General features: G+C 51.7%; 1 protein-coding gene across 2 annotated transcripts in view; it reads right to left on the bottom strand.

Moving 5' to 3' along the window:
• NKD1 (NKD inhibitor of WNT signaling pathway 1) overlaps positions 1 to 17,559 on the bottom strand; it is a 100,311-nt gene extending 82,752 nt beyond the window's left edge. Inside the window, exons 1-3 of one of the 2 annotated variants that reach the window (XM_055366037.2) lie at positions 17,311 to 17,559; positions 17,140 to 17,172; positions 16,332 to 16,465 (exon numbers count right to left, since the gene is read on the bottom strand). In XM_055366037.2, the coding sequence (XP_055222012.2) occupies positions 16,332 to 16,465; positions 17,140 to 17,172; positions 17,311 to 17,335 (192 nt within the window). In that variant the 5' untranslated portion in view covers positions 17,336 to 17,559. Of the gene's footprint in view, positions 1 to 1,802; positions 2,196 to 16,331; positions 16,466 to 17,139; positions 17,173 to 17,310 lie in introns of those variants that run through there. The other variant, XM_055366039.2, reaches the window with a different exon arrangement.
• Between the last annotated feature and the right edge of the window lie 232 nt (positions 17,560 to 17,791).

Here is a 17,791-nt window from a genome sequence, read left to right as displayed (position 1 = left end):
TTAACCACAAGCTCCCCCTGAAGCTGCTTTCCTCCTCGATTCTGTAGACACCAGCCAGAAGGAAAAACTCCAGCTTTGCCAGAAAAATAGCAGAGCCACACCTGGTGATCGTATCAGGATGTGCAGCGTGCGTCGGGGGCACAGGGCAAGCAGTGGAAGCAGAAATGCACACTGTTGCTCTAAAGCCGACCACAGGCAGAAGCCCACAAATGATCTAAATGCCCAGCAGTAAGGAATCAATGCAATGATGGTCTATCCTTATAACAGAAGGCTTGATAGCCATGAAGAACAGTAAGATTATACATTCTGATATGAAATGATTTCCAAGATAAGTTTAAAAAGTTATGTTTTAAGAAAGCAAGGTGCGGAGACAGATGTATACATGAATCTTAAGTTAAAAGAAAATCTTAAGTTAAGGTCTGTATCACTTTTCATTGTAGTTGTTGAGAGACATGGTCTCGCTCTGTCGCTCAGGCTGAAGTGCAGTGGTGCAAACATGGCTCACTGCAGCCTCGAACTCCTGGTCCCAAACCATCCTCCCGCCTCAGCCTCCTAAGTAGCTGGGACTACAGGCACACATCACAAACCTGGCTAGCTTTTTGTTGTTACTGTTGTTGTTTTAAGAGATGGGGTCCTGCTACATTGCCCAGGCTGGTCTCAAACTCCTGGGCTCAAGCAATCCTCCCACTCTGGCCTCCCAAAGTGCTGTGATTACAAGCATGAGCCACTGCACCTGGCTTCTATATCACCTTTTTTTTTTTTTTTTTTTTTGAGACGGAGTCTCACTCTGTTTTCCAGACTGGAGTGCAGTGGTGCAATCTCAGCTCACTGCAAGCTCTGCCTCCCGGGTTCACACCATTCTCCTGCCTCGGCCTCCTGAGTAGCCGGGACTACAAGCACTCGCCACCACACCTGGGTAATTTTTTATATTTTTAGTAAAGGAAACACGGGGTTTCACCGTGTTAGCCAGGATAGTCTCGATCTCCTGACCTTGTGATCCGCCCACCTTGGCCTCCCAAAGTGCTGGGATTACAGGCATGAGCCACCGCACCCAGCCTCTATATCACTTTTTTATGGTTCTCCACCTTAAATGAATTTTTCAATTAACCTACAAATACCAATGCTTCCTGGTCTTGTTGGCCAAGACAGCTTCTGCTGTCTGTGCAGGGATAAGCATGCACAAACAGAGCATGGCTAGAAGTATCTTGAGGAGCCCACTAGAGCAGATGCCTCCAAAGGGGGAAGCTGGGAGGTGGAGGTGGGAGGAGGCTTCCTGTGTACTGCATACCTTCAGTACTATTTTGGATTTTCTTTTCTTCTTTTTTTTTAACCATGCGTATGACTTAATTTACAGAAAGGAAAAAGGTGAGGACCCTTTCTGAAGGGCAGAGGCTCTCTTCAAAGGCACAGAACAGCCTGGCTCCATAAAAGAGGTGGGGACTTGGACAGAACAGAACAGAATCCCTGCCTCTCTGCGGCTGTGTGCCCTCTGGCCAAGCTGCATGGCCCCTCTGAACCTCATCCACCTGGAAAATGTTCTTGAGGATCTGCCATGTGCCAATCAGTGCAAAAGGCCCAGGGATACAAGAGTGAGCCAAAAAGAACTTGACCAGTGGACTTTGCAGTCTGGCCTCAGTTTCCCCATAATAATAATTTTGATCCTGGCCACGTTTCTGTGAATATTAAATGCCTGACAAAGCCCTGTGAGGAAGGCTTTGCAAGCCATAAAGCCCTGGGTAAATCCTGGCTGGAAAACAGCCACCCACTCAATGCTGCTGCCTCCAACTCAGCAGGGAGTTTACCTTCCAGTGCCCCAGACCCAGAGCCAAGAGGACGAGACGCCAGTAGCAGCTGCTGAGCAGAACCTCCAAGGTTAAGAAGGCTAGAAAGGCCCCGATTTGTGACATCACAAGAAGGTGCTCTGATCCAACCATCTAGAAGGAAGACCATGATCATTCCCCACCATGGCCATGGCTGCGGCCAGCCAGGGCTAACCAAGCCTGAATGAAGCTATGTTACAAGGAAGGGGCTCTGGACAGGCCCCAAAGACGGTTAACCAGTACTTCCTGTGGGGGAGAGCTTTCTTTCCATGACTACCTGCTGTGAATCACTCCTTTGCACTCCTTTGACGCCTCCCTGCCCACTGAGGATGGAGTTTAGCCTGACACACAGGGTCTTCTCCATGCATCCAGGGCTGTGCCCATTGAGGATGGAGTTTAGCCTGACACACAGGGTCTTCTCCATGCATCCAGGGCTGTGCCCACTGAGAATGGAGTTTAGCCTGACACACAGGGTCTTCTCCACGGGTCCAGGGCTGCATCCACTGAGGATGGAGTTTAGCCTGACACACAGGGTCTTCTCCATGGGTCCAGGGCTGCGTCCACTGAGGATGGAGTTTAGCCTGACACACAGGGTCTTCTCCATGGGTCCAGGGCTGTGCCCACTGAGGATGGAGTTTAGCCTGACACACAGGGTCTTCTCCATGCATCCAGGGCTGTGCCCATTGAGGATGGAGTTTAGCCTGACACACAGGGTCTTCTCCATGGGTCCAGGGCTGTGCCCACTGAGGATGGAGTTTAGCCTGACACACAGGGTCTTCTCCATGCATCCAGGGCTGTGCCCACTGAGGATGGAGTTTAGCCTGACACACAGGATCTTCTCCATGCGTCCAGGGCTGTGCTGTCCAATGAGGTAGCCACTAGCCTCATGGGGCTATTTAAGTTCACATTTAAATTCATTCAAATAAAATATATCTTAAAAGGCAGTCTCTGAGTCCCAGTGGTCACATTCTAACCCACAGGTTCCCAGAGGGGACAATGCAGACACAGAACATTTCCATCATCAGAAAGTTCTACTGGTCAGCACAGTCTAGAGGTCGCTTCCACAGCCCCTTCTTCTACCCATTCTACGGGGGGGGGGAACCTAGCAGCCCTTTCAAGAGAGGCAGGTGTCAGTGACTGCCAGGGAAGCTCTAAATCCGCTTGCAAGTTTAAGCAGCCACAGTTATGGGGATGTGGGAAGAGGAGAGAGAACCATGGAGTGAGAGCTTGTCATGAGTGAGGGCCTGCACTGGCTTCTCTGTAGGGTCGCTCATTAGGTCCCGCTACACTACAAATGGGGAGTGCCCTCCTCCTCATCCCTCTCCAACTCCTGCACTCTCCTGTCACCTTTCCTTCAGGGTCCAGTTGGCCCAGCTGTTGCCCAGTACAGAAAGGTTCTGACTCAGGCTCAGGAAACCCCAAGGACTCTACATTTTGAACAGCACCCAAGAGATTCAGATGTAGGTGGTCCTCGGCCGCATCGAGTCCTCCCCAACTCCACACCCTCTGGCTGTTGTCTTCTCTCTCCACTCCTTCTGATAAATCTTCTCCATACAGTTGCCTACACATGCTGTTTCCTCACCTGTCATTCACTTTTAAAATACATCACCTTTTTGAAAAATACAAAAAGTAGCACATGCTCATTTTTTTAAAATCAAACAAACTAAAAATGTACAAAATGAAAAGCAAAATTCTCCATTCCTCAGGGAAATAGTCCTTGACAGTGTACTCTTCCAGATCTTACTCTATGCACCTGCAGATACATAGTGACACAGGCCTGAATAGACTTTTTCACACTGTAAGAAACAGGACCATGGCCTATGAATGTTTTGCAGTTGCTTTGCTCATTCAGCAGCGTTTCAGGGTCTCTTTCCTGTCAGCAAGAGAGGCCCTTACTCGCTGGGCTTTGACCAGTTGCAGAGAGCTCAATGAGAAGTCCACACCTCTGTTACCTTGTACCCTAGTGATGGATGTTTGAGTTGTCAAAAACTTTCCATTCTTCCAAATGCAGCCATGAATGTTCTTGTAAGTATGTGCTTCTGCTCCCCTGCACATATTTCTTAGTCCCTTCATGAGCCACCCAAGTCTCACCTCTGCTGTCACTTCACCAAGACAGTTCCTGCCAGACCCAACTGTGACCGCCAGGATCCTAAACCCAAGGGACACGTCTCAGTCCTTTTCTATAACTCCACTCTCTCTGCAAGAGACCACCTACTCTCTGGTAGACTGTGTGGATGGCCCCCAGTGAATCCCACTTCCCAGTATTTATGCCCCTGTGTAGTTCCTTCCCCTAAATCTGGGCTGGACCTGTGACTTGCTTTAATGAAGAGAATGTGTTGTTGCTAATTCCTAAACCTTAAAAAGTCCTGGCCGTTTTTGCTTCTATACTCTTGGGAAAGACAGCCACCATGTAAATCTGATTACCCTGAGACTGCCATACTGTGAGGAAGCCCAAGCTACTCATGAGGTGAGACCAACTAGAAGAGAACTGAAGCCCCAGACATGTCACTCATTTGGAGCTGCTGCAGTCAGACCCTTGCTGTTAGAGCCACCCTAACTGTGCTACATGGAGCCACAGACAAGTTGACCCTCCCAGGTTCGGTCCAAAGTGCATACTCTTAAGCAAGTCACAAAGTGATCAAGTCACTAATTTTTGGACTTTTTTTTTTTTTTTTTTTACAGCAGTAGAAACAAAGCCTTCTCCTTTCCTTTAATGCATTTTTGAGAGGAGGAAGCAGAAGGCAGGAGAGGTCATAATAGATACCTCACAGCTAAGCTGGACGCACCCCCAGGCTCAGGGTTCCCAGCGCAGCATTGTGTCCAACCCCTGATGACTCAGCCATGTCTGTCTTTCTCCTGGGATGAAGCTGCTGCTGTTGGCTTCTCAGGGGAGAAGCCATGGGGCCCCCCCATGGGACTGCTCATCCTCTTCATTCCCTAAGCAAAGGGAGTGAGCCAGCAGCAAGCACCCACAGCATCCCTGGGAGCACTGACCCAAGCCCAAAAGTCAACAAATCAAACAGCTCGGAAAGCACAGAGAGGTCAGGAAAGTTGCCCTAGGTCACACTGCTAGTGAGAAGTAGAGCCAGGGCTCAAAACCAGGCATTCAGGCTCAGGGCCTACACCAGTGACCCACACCAGCGTTTTTCTAATACTCTGATTATGACCTATAGTAAGAATTATATTTTACAATATGCCTCTGCTGTAGATAGATAGATAAATAGATAGATAGATAGATAGATAGATAGATAGATAGATAGATAGATAGATAGATAGAGATATATATGTATGGGTTTGGGTATAGGTGTGTGTGAAGTGTGTGTATACATTTTTTTTAACTAGAACAAAAAATTACACAAAACAATATTTACTCTTACTATATATAATGTTTTCTCATATTTTTACTCTATTTCATTTTGGTCACTAAATTGATGTCATGAACCATGAATGGGGCTGAGACATACAGTCGAAAAAAAAAAAACTCGCCTAAACTGATTTAAGATGGCTCTAAAATCACACTGAGTGATCTGAATTTGAATCTTGCTGAAGCAAGATTCCACTTCCAAGTTAAGTGACCTTGGGCAATATGGTTGACTTCTTTAAAGCCTCAGTTTCCCTGTGGGTAAGATGGGCATAATAATAACAGCTGCCTCATAACAGTGCTCTGAGAATCCAGCACTATGAACAGTGCTTGGCCCAGAGCCTGGCACACAGCAGACACGCAGCAAGCAGCAGCTACGCTGTTACCACCTCCTCCTCGGGCTGCAGCTCCCAGACTCAGCACGGGGCTATGCACACAGTGGGCAGCTCGCGGGCACACTGAGCCTGCAGCCACTGAGAAAGCAGGCACGTGCCCAGGACCAGCTAAGGCAGTGGGTGCCTTTGGACTTTCCAGGGCAGGGAGCAAGCAGAGAAAGTCCCCAGTGCCCGCTGAAAAGGCAACTTTGTTCCTGGATTATAGTAGTTCTCTTCAATCATCTTTTTGCCTTTGAAGGGGGAAAGAAGGGTAAAACAACAAAGTCAGGATCAAAAACTGTCCTGGAACAAGGCTCCCTCTGGAAACCAGGCATGGAATGGGCATGGCACCACACACCAGCACCCCCAAACCCACTCAGTGGAGCCACCGCAAGCCGAGGCCTCTGAGTGAGGGGCCCACCAGCCCACGCAGCCTTCTGAAGTTAGAAAAACATTCTCCGGCCTGAGCCCATTAGGGAGGCTGTGGCCTGAGGGAAGACAGCCCCATCCTGCTAACAGGGTCCTTTTATGCTCTGCCTCTCCCCTCCCCAGGGCCCCAGCTCTATGCTCAAGGCCAGAAGGCTTGGGCAGCCCAGCAGCCCAGCCAATCCGCTCCAGGGTGACACTATTTCTTGTGACTGACAGGTTCTCCTCCCTACCTCTTCCAACCTGACCAGAAAGCTGGAGTCCACAGACACCAGTAACACTTCATGGAAGACTTGTGGCAAGGAGACAAGGCCTCATGACGGGATGCAACATACAGTGGTACCACCCAGCCCGGCAGGCACTGCCCACTCCCTGCTGCTGCACCACATAGTTCTGCCCTAACACCTCAGAGACCGGAATGTGGTTCCAAGTCAGACACTGAGAAGGAGGCTGAAGACTTTCTCTGTGCACCAACCCTGCATGCCTCCTGCCCTTTGCACATCCCGTGCCTTCTGCCTGGAATACTTTTAATAAACCTTTCCCCACCTAGCTATTTCCTATTTATTCTTTGGGTCTTAACGACTTACGCATCACTCCCTAATCCGAAGTAGAATCCTCCCTTATTCTCCTTCCCCATTCTTTTCCTTCACTGCACTTAGCACACTGGTACCACACTCAGCACACATCCAGGTGATCACTAGCAAACAACACTGGCAAGCTGCGAAAGAAGGGGTGACATCTCCTTTATTCTTTAACTTGCTGAAATGAACCCATTTCTATCCTTAAAACAACCCAGTGAGGTAGGAACCATTACTCTACCCATTCCACAGATGTGAAAACTGAGAATCAGAGATGAGCCATCACTTGGCCCAAGGCCACCCAGCTGGGGAGAAGTGCAGCTGGGACTCAGACCCAGGAAGTCTGATTCTGCAAGTTCTAAGCACACCTCTGGCACCTTCTATGGGCACATGCTGGTCTTCAGCATAAAGTCTCCCAGCCCACATCTTTGTTTTGTTGTTTGTTTGTTTGTTTGTTTGAGACAGAGTTTCACTCTTGTCACCCAGGCTGGAGTGCAATGGCACGATCTTGGCTCACTGCAACCTCCATCTCTCGGGTTCAAGGAATTCTCCCGCCTCAGCCTCCCAAGTAGCTGGGATTACAGGCACCTGCCACCATGCCCGGCTATTTTTTTTTTTTTTTGTATTTTTAGCAGAGACGGGGTTTCGTCATGTTGGCCAGGCTGGTCTCAAACTCCTGACCTCAGGTGATCCACCAACCTCGGCCTCCCATCCCAGCCCACATCTTTACTTACCCTTCCTGTGCCTCCCACATTGCTCTCCCACCAGACTGAAATACACTGTGCACAGCTTCCTGGCAATGAGCCTTTGCTTGGCCTGCACTCTCTGCCTTGGATGCAGCCTGCATCCAGCTCTCCCTGGCTGGGCTAGTGACTCTAATTTGCTGGGCCTGCCTCCTCATCTATGCGATAGCAGAATAATACCTAAGGCAGTTGTGAGGATTCTACAAGAGAATGCATGGAAAGTATTAGGCACAATGTTTAGTGCATATGATACTCACTCGTGTGTCCTTTTATCGCTAACATACTGCTTCTCTACCACCACCACCATCAGAATCTTAAAGGTCTAAATCAGCAAACACAAGCCAGTGTACTACAGGCCAAATCCAGTCGTCTGAGTCACCCAAAGAAGGTGTTTTCTAAAAATTTTAATTGGTTAACAATAATTTTTTAAATTGGAAAAGTTTCACATAAAAATTCAGACAGCTGGATTTTCTTAATGATCAGCCCGTGTGGCAACACCAGGGCCATATTCCCACACGGCAGTGATTGGCTGGGGTTGAGTGGCACTGCCCCCTTGAGGCAGGGTGTGTGTTCCCCAGGGGGCACCCCGGTTCCCATCCCTCTCAGATGTCTCCCACTGAGCCTGTGGCATTCATTCACATGACCTCTCTGGCCCCTGTAGGTCCTTAAGTTTCTAACCCCTGATCTCAGTCTTACCATTCTTCAAATCCCTACTCACATGCCCACCTCCTTCAAAAAAACCCTCCCCAACCTCCACAGCCCTGTGCTTCCCTTATGGTTTTATAACTTTAACAGTTAACTTGCACTGAGTACTTCATGCAAAGATCCAAAGTAAAATATTAGCCTATCAAATGCGGTCACATTTAAAAGAATAATCTATCATGACAAAGAATTTCGGAGGGCCAAGAAGGTTGCACTAGGAAATCCAGCAATGTAAATCAAGCATACAAATCACACACCACATTAGCAAAGAATGATCCATTCCATCTGCATCCCAACAGCATGTGACAAAATTCAGTAATTATTCCTGATTTTACAAAGCTCAGAAAGCCAGGAGTTGAAGGAAGCTTTCTTAAACAAAAAGTATCATACTTGGTAGTTATTAAACAGAGTATGAGATTCTAACCAATGCAATGAGATTCTAACCAATGCAATAAGAGAAGAAAAATCGATGAAAGGCCATGGGGAGAGCTTAGTTCCACTCTCACAGAGGCAAGAACTATGTCCTAGTCCTCACAATTTCCACAACACCCTAAGCACAGTACGTGGGATAGATAAAGCAGTCAAATATTTGTGGAATGAATAACACCCCAGATGAGTTCTGATCCCTGGTACATGTTCTCAAAACATCCAGTACTTTTTGGAGGCACATATCACAACTTAAATTGCACAACTTGTTTATGAAAATATTTCTGTTTTCCTACAAGATGGTAAGTTCCATGAAATCAAGGCCTTCACTCTAGGTACCAAGCACAGGTGTCCCTGGCCTAAAGCAGGTACTCAATGCCTGCTCCAAGAGACATGAGGGCCTACTGGAGGGTGCAGGGTGGGAGGAGGCTGAAGATCTAAAACTACCTGTTGGGTACTGTGCTTATTACCTGGGGGATGAAATAACCTGCACACGAAACTCCCATGACACACAATTTACCTGTATAACAAACCTGTACATGTACCTTGAACCTAAAATAAAAGTTAAAAAAAATATATAAGGCTGGGCACAGTGGTTCATGCCTGCAATCCCAGTACTTTGGGAGGCCAAGGCAGGAGGATCATTTGAGGCCAGGAGTTTAAGGCCAGCCTGGGCAACATAGTGAGTCCCTGTCTCCAAATTAAAAAAAAAAAAACAAAAAACAAAAAACCCTACTGCAGATGCATGAATGAATGCACTCAATAGATACTGCTAAATTATCATGATTTTATTCTACTTCTCAGCTGGAGAATCTGAAGCCCAGGCAGGGAGCCTTTGGCTGAGGCAACACCAATGTGAAGCCCTCTCAGTACCCTGGTGTCCTCTGAAAGGCGTCGGCCACACGCACACGCCACAGCCCATGTGACTTAACAAGTAAGGAAAGCAAAGCCCAGACCCATGCCTCAGAGCCCTCTAAACAAACACATCCAGGACCCACCCCGGCGGGTCAAGCCGCCACTGCTCTGAGGCTGGGGATGACTTCAGTGCGGAGACCTGAGGCTTTCCTCCCAGAGCCCCACGACTGGTGCCCACAAGGCTAAACAGCTCCCTTCTGCCTTCCCAGGAAGCTATCAAAGAATTACTTATGTCTCTGGAAGTGCTTGTTTAGAGAAGGTTCTCCACCCCACCTGGGCTTGGCAGGAGTGCAGCATCACCAGGCTGCCCTTCAGAGCTGCTCAGGCTTGCCTCCAGCCCCTGGAGGAGCTCAGCCATCTTTCACGCGGAGAGTCGAAGCCATGAAGCAGCGGGAAGCTTCCCAGGATAAACGGCACAGGGTGACATCAAAGTCCTCCTTCCAGATTAAACAACTGAGGCCTTCAACTCTCGCTTGCGTTCCTTCCAGGATATTCTGGGCTCCTGCCTCAGTTCTCTCTCCGATGGAATGGCAGATATTTTGTTTGTGAGAGACTGAATTTTTTCCTTCCTCAGGGAGAGGGTGGGGGGGGAAGGGACGTGGGGAGAGAGAGGAAGAGAAAGAACGTCTGTGAGAGACAAGAGCGGCAAAAAGAACACGTGTGAGTGGGCAAGAGAGAGGGAAGGCAGGGAGGCAGCCAGAAGTGCCTGGTTTGGAATCCAACAAGTGATGTGAAAAGTCCAAAAGTGTCTAAATCCAAGCATCTTGTGATTCACAGCCATGGGGCTGCAGGACCCCCCAGCTCACCAGTACCGGGGGGCTGCACATCCTGTCTCGGACAGCCCTGCTCAGCCCACATGGGGGACCCTCTTTCCATAGGCACAGGCGCGCTGCAGCTCTGGGGCATGATTAGCTCTCTCTGGGGTTTGCTGGTCACTCCCTCTTGTTCCCTGGTCCCTGAAGAGCCTCCCTCTTGAGCAGCAACCCCACCCCACAGGTCCCCTGCAGCCCTGACAGCTAAGCTTCCAGCCCTGCAGCTGACCTCCTCCCCCAACACAACAGCAGGGCCGCCAACCCCAATAGGCCAGGTTGCGCCCCCAAGGACCTGTCCATGACACAGGGGCAGCACGCTGACTGCCCGCCCTGCTCCACCCAACATACCTGTCCAGAGGGACAGACAGGTAACTCAGATGTGCCAAGAGCCACCAACGCACGAGGCTTTCCACAGACAGTGCCAGGAACCACTTCCAGTTCCCACAGGCTGCAGAGCCATTTGGAGGCCACATTCCCTTCTTGATTACCCGCTTGATTCCACACAGAAGCCTCCCGGCAATCCCCCACCCCATCCTACCAGGGCAGCTTGAGCCTGGGGCCTCGGTCAGCTCTTCCCCCCACCTCCAACTCCTTCCTCCTCTTTCCTCAGCCTCAGCGGCCCATCCTGCCCCCTCCCTCCCAGAGTGCCTCTGTGTGGTCCTAGGAGTGGGCCTGGGTACTCACTGCTGCTTTGTCCCCTTCATCAGACTGGATGCCGCAGGAGGGCAGGAACCACATCTCTCTTATTCTCCACCGTATCCCCAGAGCCTGGCCCAGTTAGGGACTTATTAATTCATAATTAATAACAAGGCCAAGTGTGGTGGCTCACATGTGTAATCCTAGCACTTTTGGAGGCTGATGTGGGAGGATGGTTTGAGGCCAGGAGTTCAATCCAGCCTGGGCAACAAAGCAAGACCCGATCTCTACAAAAAATAAAAATAAATTAGCCGGACACAGTGGCGTGCACCTATAGTCCCAGCTACTCAGGAGGCTGAGGCAGGAGGATCACTGTGAGGCCACAGTGAGCTATGATGCCACTGCACCCCAGCCTGGGTGGCAGAGTGAAACTATGTGTCTAAAAAATAATAATAATAAACAAAGAATTATTGATAATAATTTATACTAATTCATTAAGCTGAGTGCCTAAAAGAAAACGCCTGGTTCCACCCTTCCACTCCAGACAGGAGGACCTGGGAAAAGATGGAATTTGGAAGCAGGAATTAAAGGAAAGAAGCTGACCAGGGAAGAGGAGCTGGGGAAAAAGGAGGCGGGGAGGGTGACCTAATCTATCTTCATTTCTTTCTTCTTTTTTTGCTGCTGACAGTTCAGCCTTGATGTTTCATGCCCTCGCAGGGACAGTTTGATCCCAGAGTGTACCTGAGCTTTCTGGTACAAACAACAACACTGTCCATCGATCCATCCATCCCCACCTTCCAACATCCCCACTGGGCGAGCAGAGGAAACGTCCCCTGAGTTCTAGGACCTTGCAGGACCCACAGCAGGTGCCTCCTGGATTTGATTTCCCCCGGGTTTCCTACAAAAATGTGAATGAAGAGGGTGCTCTTGGGCTCTAGAGAACAGAAGGCATGCACAGTCTGGCTCAGGGGCATCCAGCCTCCTTCCCCAAGAAGAAAAGTCTCAAAGTGAGGACAAGACACTCCTCGAAGCCTCTACCGGAGACCACATCACAAAGACCCATTAACGTGCTAAGAAGATGACACCCATGGCCGCCACCCACCCATCCTGAGGGACCTATGGAAAACCAGAAGGTCCCCCCACTCCCCAGCACTCTGCCCAGCCCAAGCTCTCCCAGCCTCTGCTTCCCATCCCCCAGGAGGAAAGACAGTGCCCAGGCTGGGCCAGGCAGCTGGCCCTGGTGCCCATGAGCAGAGGGGACCCTCCCTGGAGAACTCGAAAATGCCAGTCAACAAGGCCCAAACACCTCCACCCTGAATCCTTCTCCAGCCTTAAAGCAAATCATCTTTTAATCCTGAAACACCAAATATTTAATTTATGCTCTACCTCAAATGTCAAGCCCACCTCCCAGCACATAGCTTTGAAACCACGTAAAGAAGCCTAACACTTTCCATATGGCAAAGACATGGGGCCTTTTAATTGTGCCAACTGGTATCATTCAAGGGTAATTCCCTTGGAATCCGGCACTCGGGCAACAGCTGGGCCAGCCTCCAATCTCATCACCCAACCCCACACGTCCCCATGGGCTCCAAGTGAGCCTGCACCCTCCTCATCTTCTCCAAATATCAAAATGCACTAGGTACCCCCAAATTACCAAACTGCCTGGCAGCCGCCTTTGATCCAGAGGCGGGCTTGCCTGCACCATGGCTCTCAGCCTATTTCTTCAGGCAGCTCTGCTGTAAAAGAACAAAAGGGCCAACCGGGGCCGTGGGGAGGAGATTGTTTTAAATCTGGTTGTACATATTCACAATCAGCCTGTGAGCATACACAGAGGCACACAGGTCTTCACCAAGTGTTTCCCACCTGATACCTGAGTCCATTGCACTATGTAATCAATCTATTAAGCTTTTTCACTTGTCCATTCTATTTTCCACACCCAGTGTTTCCAATTGGTTTTCTTCTCTAATTGCCTGTTGCTGCTTCATGTTTCCAGCATCCTCCGTTTCTCTCTGAGTTTATGATGCTTATTTTGCTTTCTAATTGTTTAACATGGTGTTCTTTGCCGCATGTGCTGATCAGTTTATTGCTCCTCTTCCACAGTACTCGTGCGCCTCCCATTTCTCATTCCTTTTCTCCTATGAGCAATTCCCTTGGACTTGCTCATGTCCCCATGGAAAGGGCAAAAGCCCAGCCCCTGGCCTGCGTCCCTCCAAGTGAGCCTGCCATGAGAGTGGGGGAGGCAGAGAGCCTCTAGCACTCTTATCCCAGCCCTATCACTCCCTGTTTGTAGGCCCCCATCTCCAACCCTACAAATGTCTTCAGTGAATCTCCCAGTAGGTTCCCTTCCTTCCCAGGTTCAACAGTTATAATCCCATCATAACCCGCCAGGGATGAAAATATTATTACACCCATTTTGCAGATGAGCTAATTAAGGTATACAAGGGCAAAATGGTTTGCACAGGTGACAAATCACTAGGACAGAGCCTGACCTCATTTATTTCTGTATTTAAGAGGGCAGGCTTAGTTTAATGCCAGCAGGGTCACCCTTTCACATCTCAGGACCCTGCAGGCAACTTGGACTCATCTGGGACATTTCCCAAGCCCCTCAGACCTCATCAGGAAGGAAGAGGGCAAACAGGGGCCACTCCTGCTTCTGCCTGCCCCACGACTGGCTCATCTCGAAGCACCCCCTCTCTGGGAGTTTTGTATGTAGCACCCTCCAGGCGGATGCCCTGGCACAGGGCTTCTCTACAAATGGCTTCTCCTAGAAAGTGCTCCAGAAAGGGAGAAACACACAGTTCACACCAGCGGGCTGTCAACACTACAAGGTTATGGGGAGGATTAAGATAATGTAAGCAAAGTGCTTGACACATATAGGCACTTAATAAATACTAGTTATCATTGCAATAACAATAATACTAGTTGGATGAGCCACTGTGTCTCCAGCCACTTAGCTGACAGGCCACGTAAAGGACTAGAGGCAGAGACTAGCCCCAAAACAGGCCTGGGGTTGGTGGGAGGACCTCTGCCAGCCCTTGGAAACCAGCAGACCTTGGAGCCCACGCCCTCCTACATCCTGATGATATCATGGAAGAACCTACCAGCTACCTACCCCTTCGGCACCAGAGGGAATCAGGGAAATGAACTAGCCTGAGGGTTGCCCATTGCTGTCCTGTTCAATATCTTAGTGCTTCCCAAACTTGGGGCATTCCGTTCCCACATTCACAATTTTGACCACTTGTACTTAATATTTTTCTCTGAATCGACTTCACGTTAGACTCTTTTTTAACTTAGCTTCATCCTAAGCAATAAAATCTGCAAAATCATGGGTTTGATGTCCTAGTTATTTTTTTTTTCTGGTAAAAAAAAAAAAAGATAACTATTAAGATTTAAAATGTTCCCCCAGATTCCACCTGAAAGCACCTGGAGGATGCCTGGAGTGCTGTTCCACACCCTGGGCTCCCCCTGAAGTTCTGACTCCTTATCCCTACCTCTGCAGACACACTGGCTGGGCCATCTGGGGCCAAGGTTGGTGAAAACCCAGGCGTCTGGGTCCCCAGCAGCAAGAACAACTCCCAAGGAGACAGAGGCCGGCCCCCTGCATAACAACTTTGATGGCTGGGGCCCACCCTCCAACCACCTGACACATGTCACGCCAACGGCTCTGAGCCTCACATCTTCAAAAGTACTTTGAACAAACATTAATGACCTCTCAGCGTTTCTCTGAGAGAGGGGGTGAGGGAGGGAGGGGGACAGGCACCATCCCATGCTGTCCTCAGCTGGGGGAAGAAACTAGGCAACAGAATTCCGTGACTTCACCAAAGCCACAGACTTAAGCTGGGGCCCCCTCCCCACCCTCCCTCACTTCCCCCAATGGCAACTTTTACTGGCCTGCATTCCTCTCGCTGGGAACACTACTACTTAATTAAAAACGACAGACTTTTGTTTTCCTCTCCCTCTTTCCTCCTCCCTCCCATCCTCCCAGACTGGATGCCAAGGAGACCCACCAAAAACATGCGGGTAACATTTGTTATGGCTTTGAAGATAAAAGTCAATTGAAGTAAGCCCTCGCTGTATTTCAAGTTTTCCCTCTAGCATGGAGCAAGCTGCCTGGCAGTTTAGAAAAAAAAGAAAAGAAAAAGAAAAAGAAGGGACTGCAAATAAATGTCATTCTGCAGGAATACTTTGTAAAAATAAACAGGCTGAAAAAACCCAAAACTTGATTAATGGAAATCCACTCAGTTGGCCTGTCTGGAGCTGTAAATGCATTTGTTCATACGGCTAAATTAGACCATTTTCGTTGGCCTTTAAATAAATAAGTAGATCAAAAACTAGAAAGGGCAGGGGAAGAAGGGGAGTTTTGTAGTTCTGTTTTTAAAGGGCCCCAACTGCAGTGCCCCCCGCCCACCAAGATTTGACCTTTACTAGGGGACAGCAGCTCCAAGTCCGACCCGGCCAACAGAAGACAGAGAAGCCCCCAGCTAAGCAGTGGCGGTGGAGGAGGACAGGGGAGCTTCTCCTAGGCCCAGAGGTTATTTCATCCACACACAGGAACTGACTTTATCCACAGGTCCACCTCCCGACACCAGCACTGCAAGCGAGCTGCCAGGTCCCACCACCCAAATACAAACACATCTGAAGTCTCCACTGGCCTCTCCCCAGCCCATGGATAAGACCAAAGAACTAACCAGACCTGAGACTCAGTCTATTCCCCCTCTAAGTTAAAAAAAAAAAAAAAATTAAATGTCACATCAAAAAGTTGATTCATCCTTTGATCCTAGGCTTGCGCGAGTTCCACGCAGACTGCCTGAAAGCCCCGTGCAGAGTTCCGGAGCTCACAGGACATCTGTGAACGCCAAGTCCCAGGCCAGGAGCTGGGGCTGGACTCACTCATTCCCATCACACTTAGTGCTCCTCCAGGAACTCCAGCCTCGGAGACACACGGGGTGAAGGCTCAGGGCTCTGCCCAGGCTACAGTGGAATGAGGCCCTCTATCTCATACGCCAAGTAAGGGGTCTTCCAGGTCTCAGTCCCCCTAGATCTGCTACCGAGAGGGCCGCCTGCTCTACTGGGGTTCCTGTACAGGTGGCACTGATGAATGCCACAGACAATCAGAACATATTCAGATCCTGGGGCCAGCACAGCTCTGCCTTCCACCCAGACACCCCTAATACCCCCTTCTCTCTAGCCCCTACTCCACCTCCACCTCTGAATGCTGGTGGCAGAAACAAGGTAGAAGTCAGAGCAGGCCCCCAAATCCCTCCGGTACAGGCACGATTCCCCATCAACTGGACCTTCACCACCTCCCCACCTAGGACCTTTCCCCCAGGCAGCCCTCTGCCTCCAGCTGGGCACTTCAAGGTTCTCCAAGGCATGCGGGCAGAGGGTCGCGTTGGTGGGGCAGGGGGCAGCTGAGAAGAGATTTTCAGACCCAGAAGCTGTGCAGGAAAGTGCTCAAAGTTGGGGTGCATGGGTTTGGGGACCCATCTCTGAGGCTGAAAGGAGGCCAGGAGGTGCGGCAGGGGTGGGGAATCATACCCGGGTGCTTCGGCCTATGGTGCCCGCCAACCGCAGCTGTTGGGGTCCCGAGACACCGCCCGGGCAGCGCTGTCTCCCGATCCACTCCTCGATGCCCTTCCGAGCCCAGGCAGCGCTCACCGCGAAGCTGTCACCTGTGGGGGGGACGACATGAAGCCCCTGAGTCTGGCTCCAGGGGCCAAAAGTTACCCCCGCGGAGGGAAGAAGGAGGCGCGGTGGGAGGCGAAGGGCCACGGCACGGGGGCCAGGAGGGGGTTCGCGGACTGGGGCAGGAGCCAAGAGAGGGACGCGGGTAAGTAAAGGGGGGTTCTGCGAAGCCCTAGGAGCGAGGAGCCAGAAGGGGGCAAGAGGGGTGAGCAGTACCCCAGGAGGACGGGTTTAGGGATCAGACCAGGGAGCGCTGGCAGCCAGGACTGCGGAGGAGAGGGCTGGGGGTCAGGAGAGGGGCCGCAGTAGGTGCAGGAGCCAGGATATCGGGAGAAGGCGCCGGGGGGCAGGAAGAGGGGGCAGGGTCTTGCAGGGAGGCTCTTGGGGGTCTGAAGAGAGGGTGCCGTGAGAGCCGAGGGCAGGGACGCGGGAGGGGGAGGGGTTGAGGGTCAGCGGTGGGAGCGCAGGACCGCGGGGAGCGGGTAGGAGGGACAGAGGAGGGGGCGCGAAGGCTGCTCAGGGAGCGGGCTTGGGGGGCCGATGGCCGGAACTGGGGCTTGGGGGTGGCCCTGGTCATAAGACCTGGCGGGCTGGGCCGTTCTGCCGCGGCCGCGGTGTCCCCCGCGTCCATCCCCGAGGTCTGCGCCCCGCGCGCCCCTACCTTCCGGGCTCTCCCTGCGCTTGCACACGGCGGCTGCAGGCACATCGCGAGGCGGCGGCGGCGGCAGCAGCGGCGGCGGCGGGAGAAGGAAAGAAAGGAAGGGAGAGAGTTAGCGACCGCGGCGGCGACGGCGGCGGGGCCCAGGGCGAGCGCGCGGGCGGGGGCACTGACCCGGCTTGGAGTGAAGTTTCCCCATGCTGGGGCTGCGGCGGCCCGGAGCGTCCCTAAGCCATGCGCCCGGCCCGCGGGCCTGGCGCCTCCCCTGGCTCTCCTCCTCCCGGAGCAGCCCCCGAGCCGAGCGGAGCCCGAGGCGGCGCCGGGACGCGCTCCTGCCGCCGTCGCCGCGGCCCGACTGACGCCCGGGAGCGCCGAGCCCCCAGCCCGCCGCCGCGGCCCGCGCCTCCCCGCGCGCCCATTGGCCGGTGCGGCGCATCAAAGGCAAGGCTGGTTGCGGCGGGGGCGGGGCCGGAGGCGGGGCATGGGCGGGAACGAGGGCGGGGCGCTGACGGGAGGGGCGGGACACAGTCCGCGCTCCCTGCCGCGGTCTGGGGCCGGGGGCCGAGCTCCGGGGCTGGCGACCCGGCGGGGCGGCTTGTCCAGGAGGCGTATTGGGACAGAACAGCCCGGCCATCGCTAACTGTACTGTCACTTC

The sequence above is a fragment of the Gorilla gorilla genome, chromosome 18 (genome assembly GCF_029281585.2).
Source record: "Gorilla gorilla gorilla isolate KB3781 chromosome 18, NHGRI_mGorGor1-v2.1_pri, whole genome shotgun sequence".
In the NCBI taxonomy this organism is placed as follows: Eukaryota; Metazoa; Chordata; class Mammalia; order Primates; family Hominidae; genus Gorilla; species Gorilla gorilla.
Note: the sequence above shows the minus strand (reverse complement) of the source record. Positions and strands in the feature narration are given on the sequence as shown.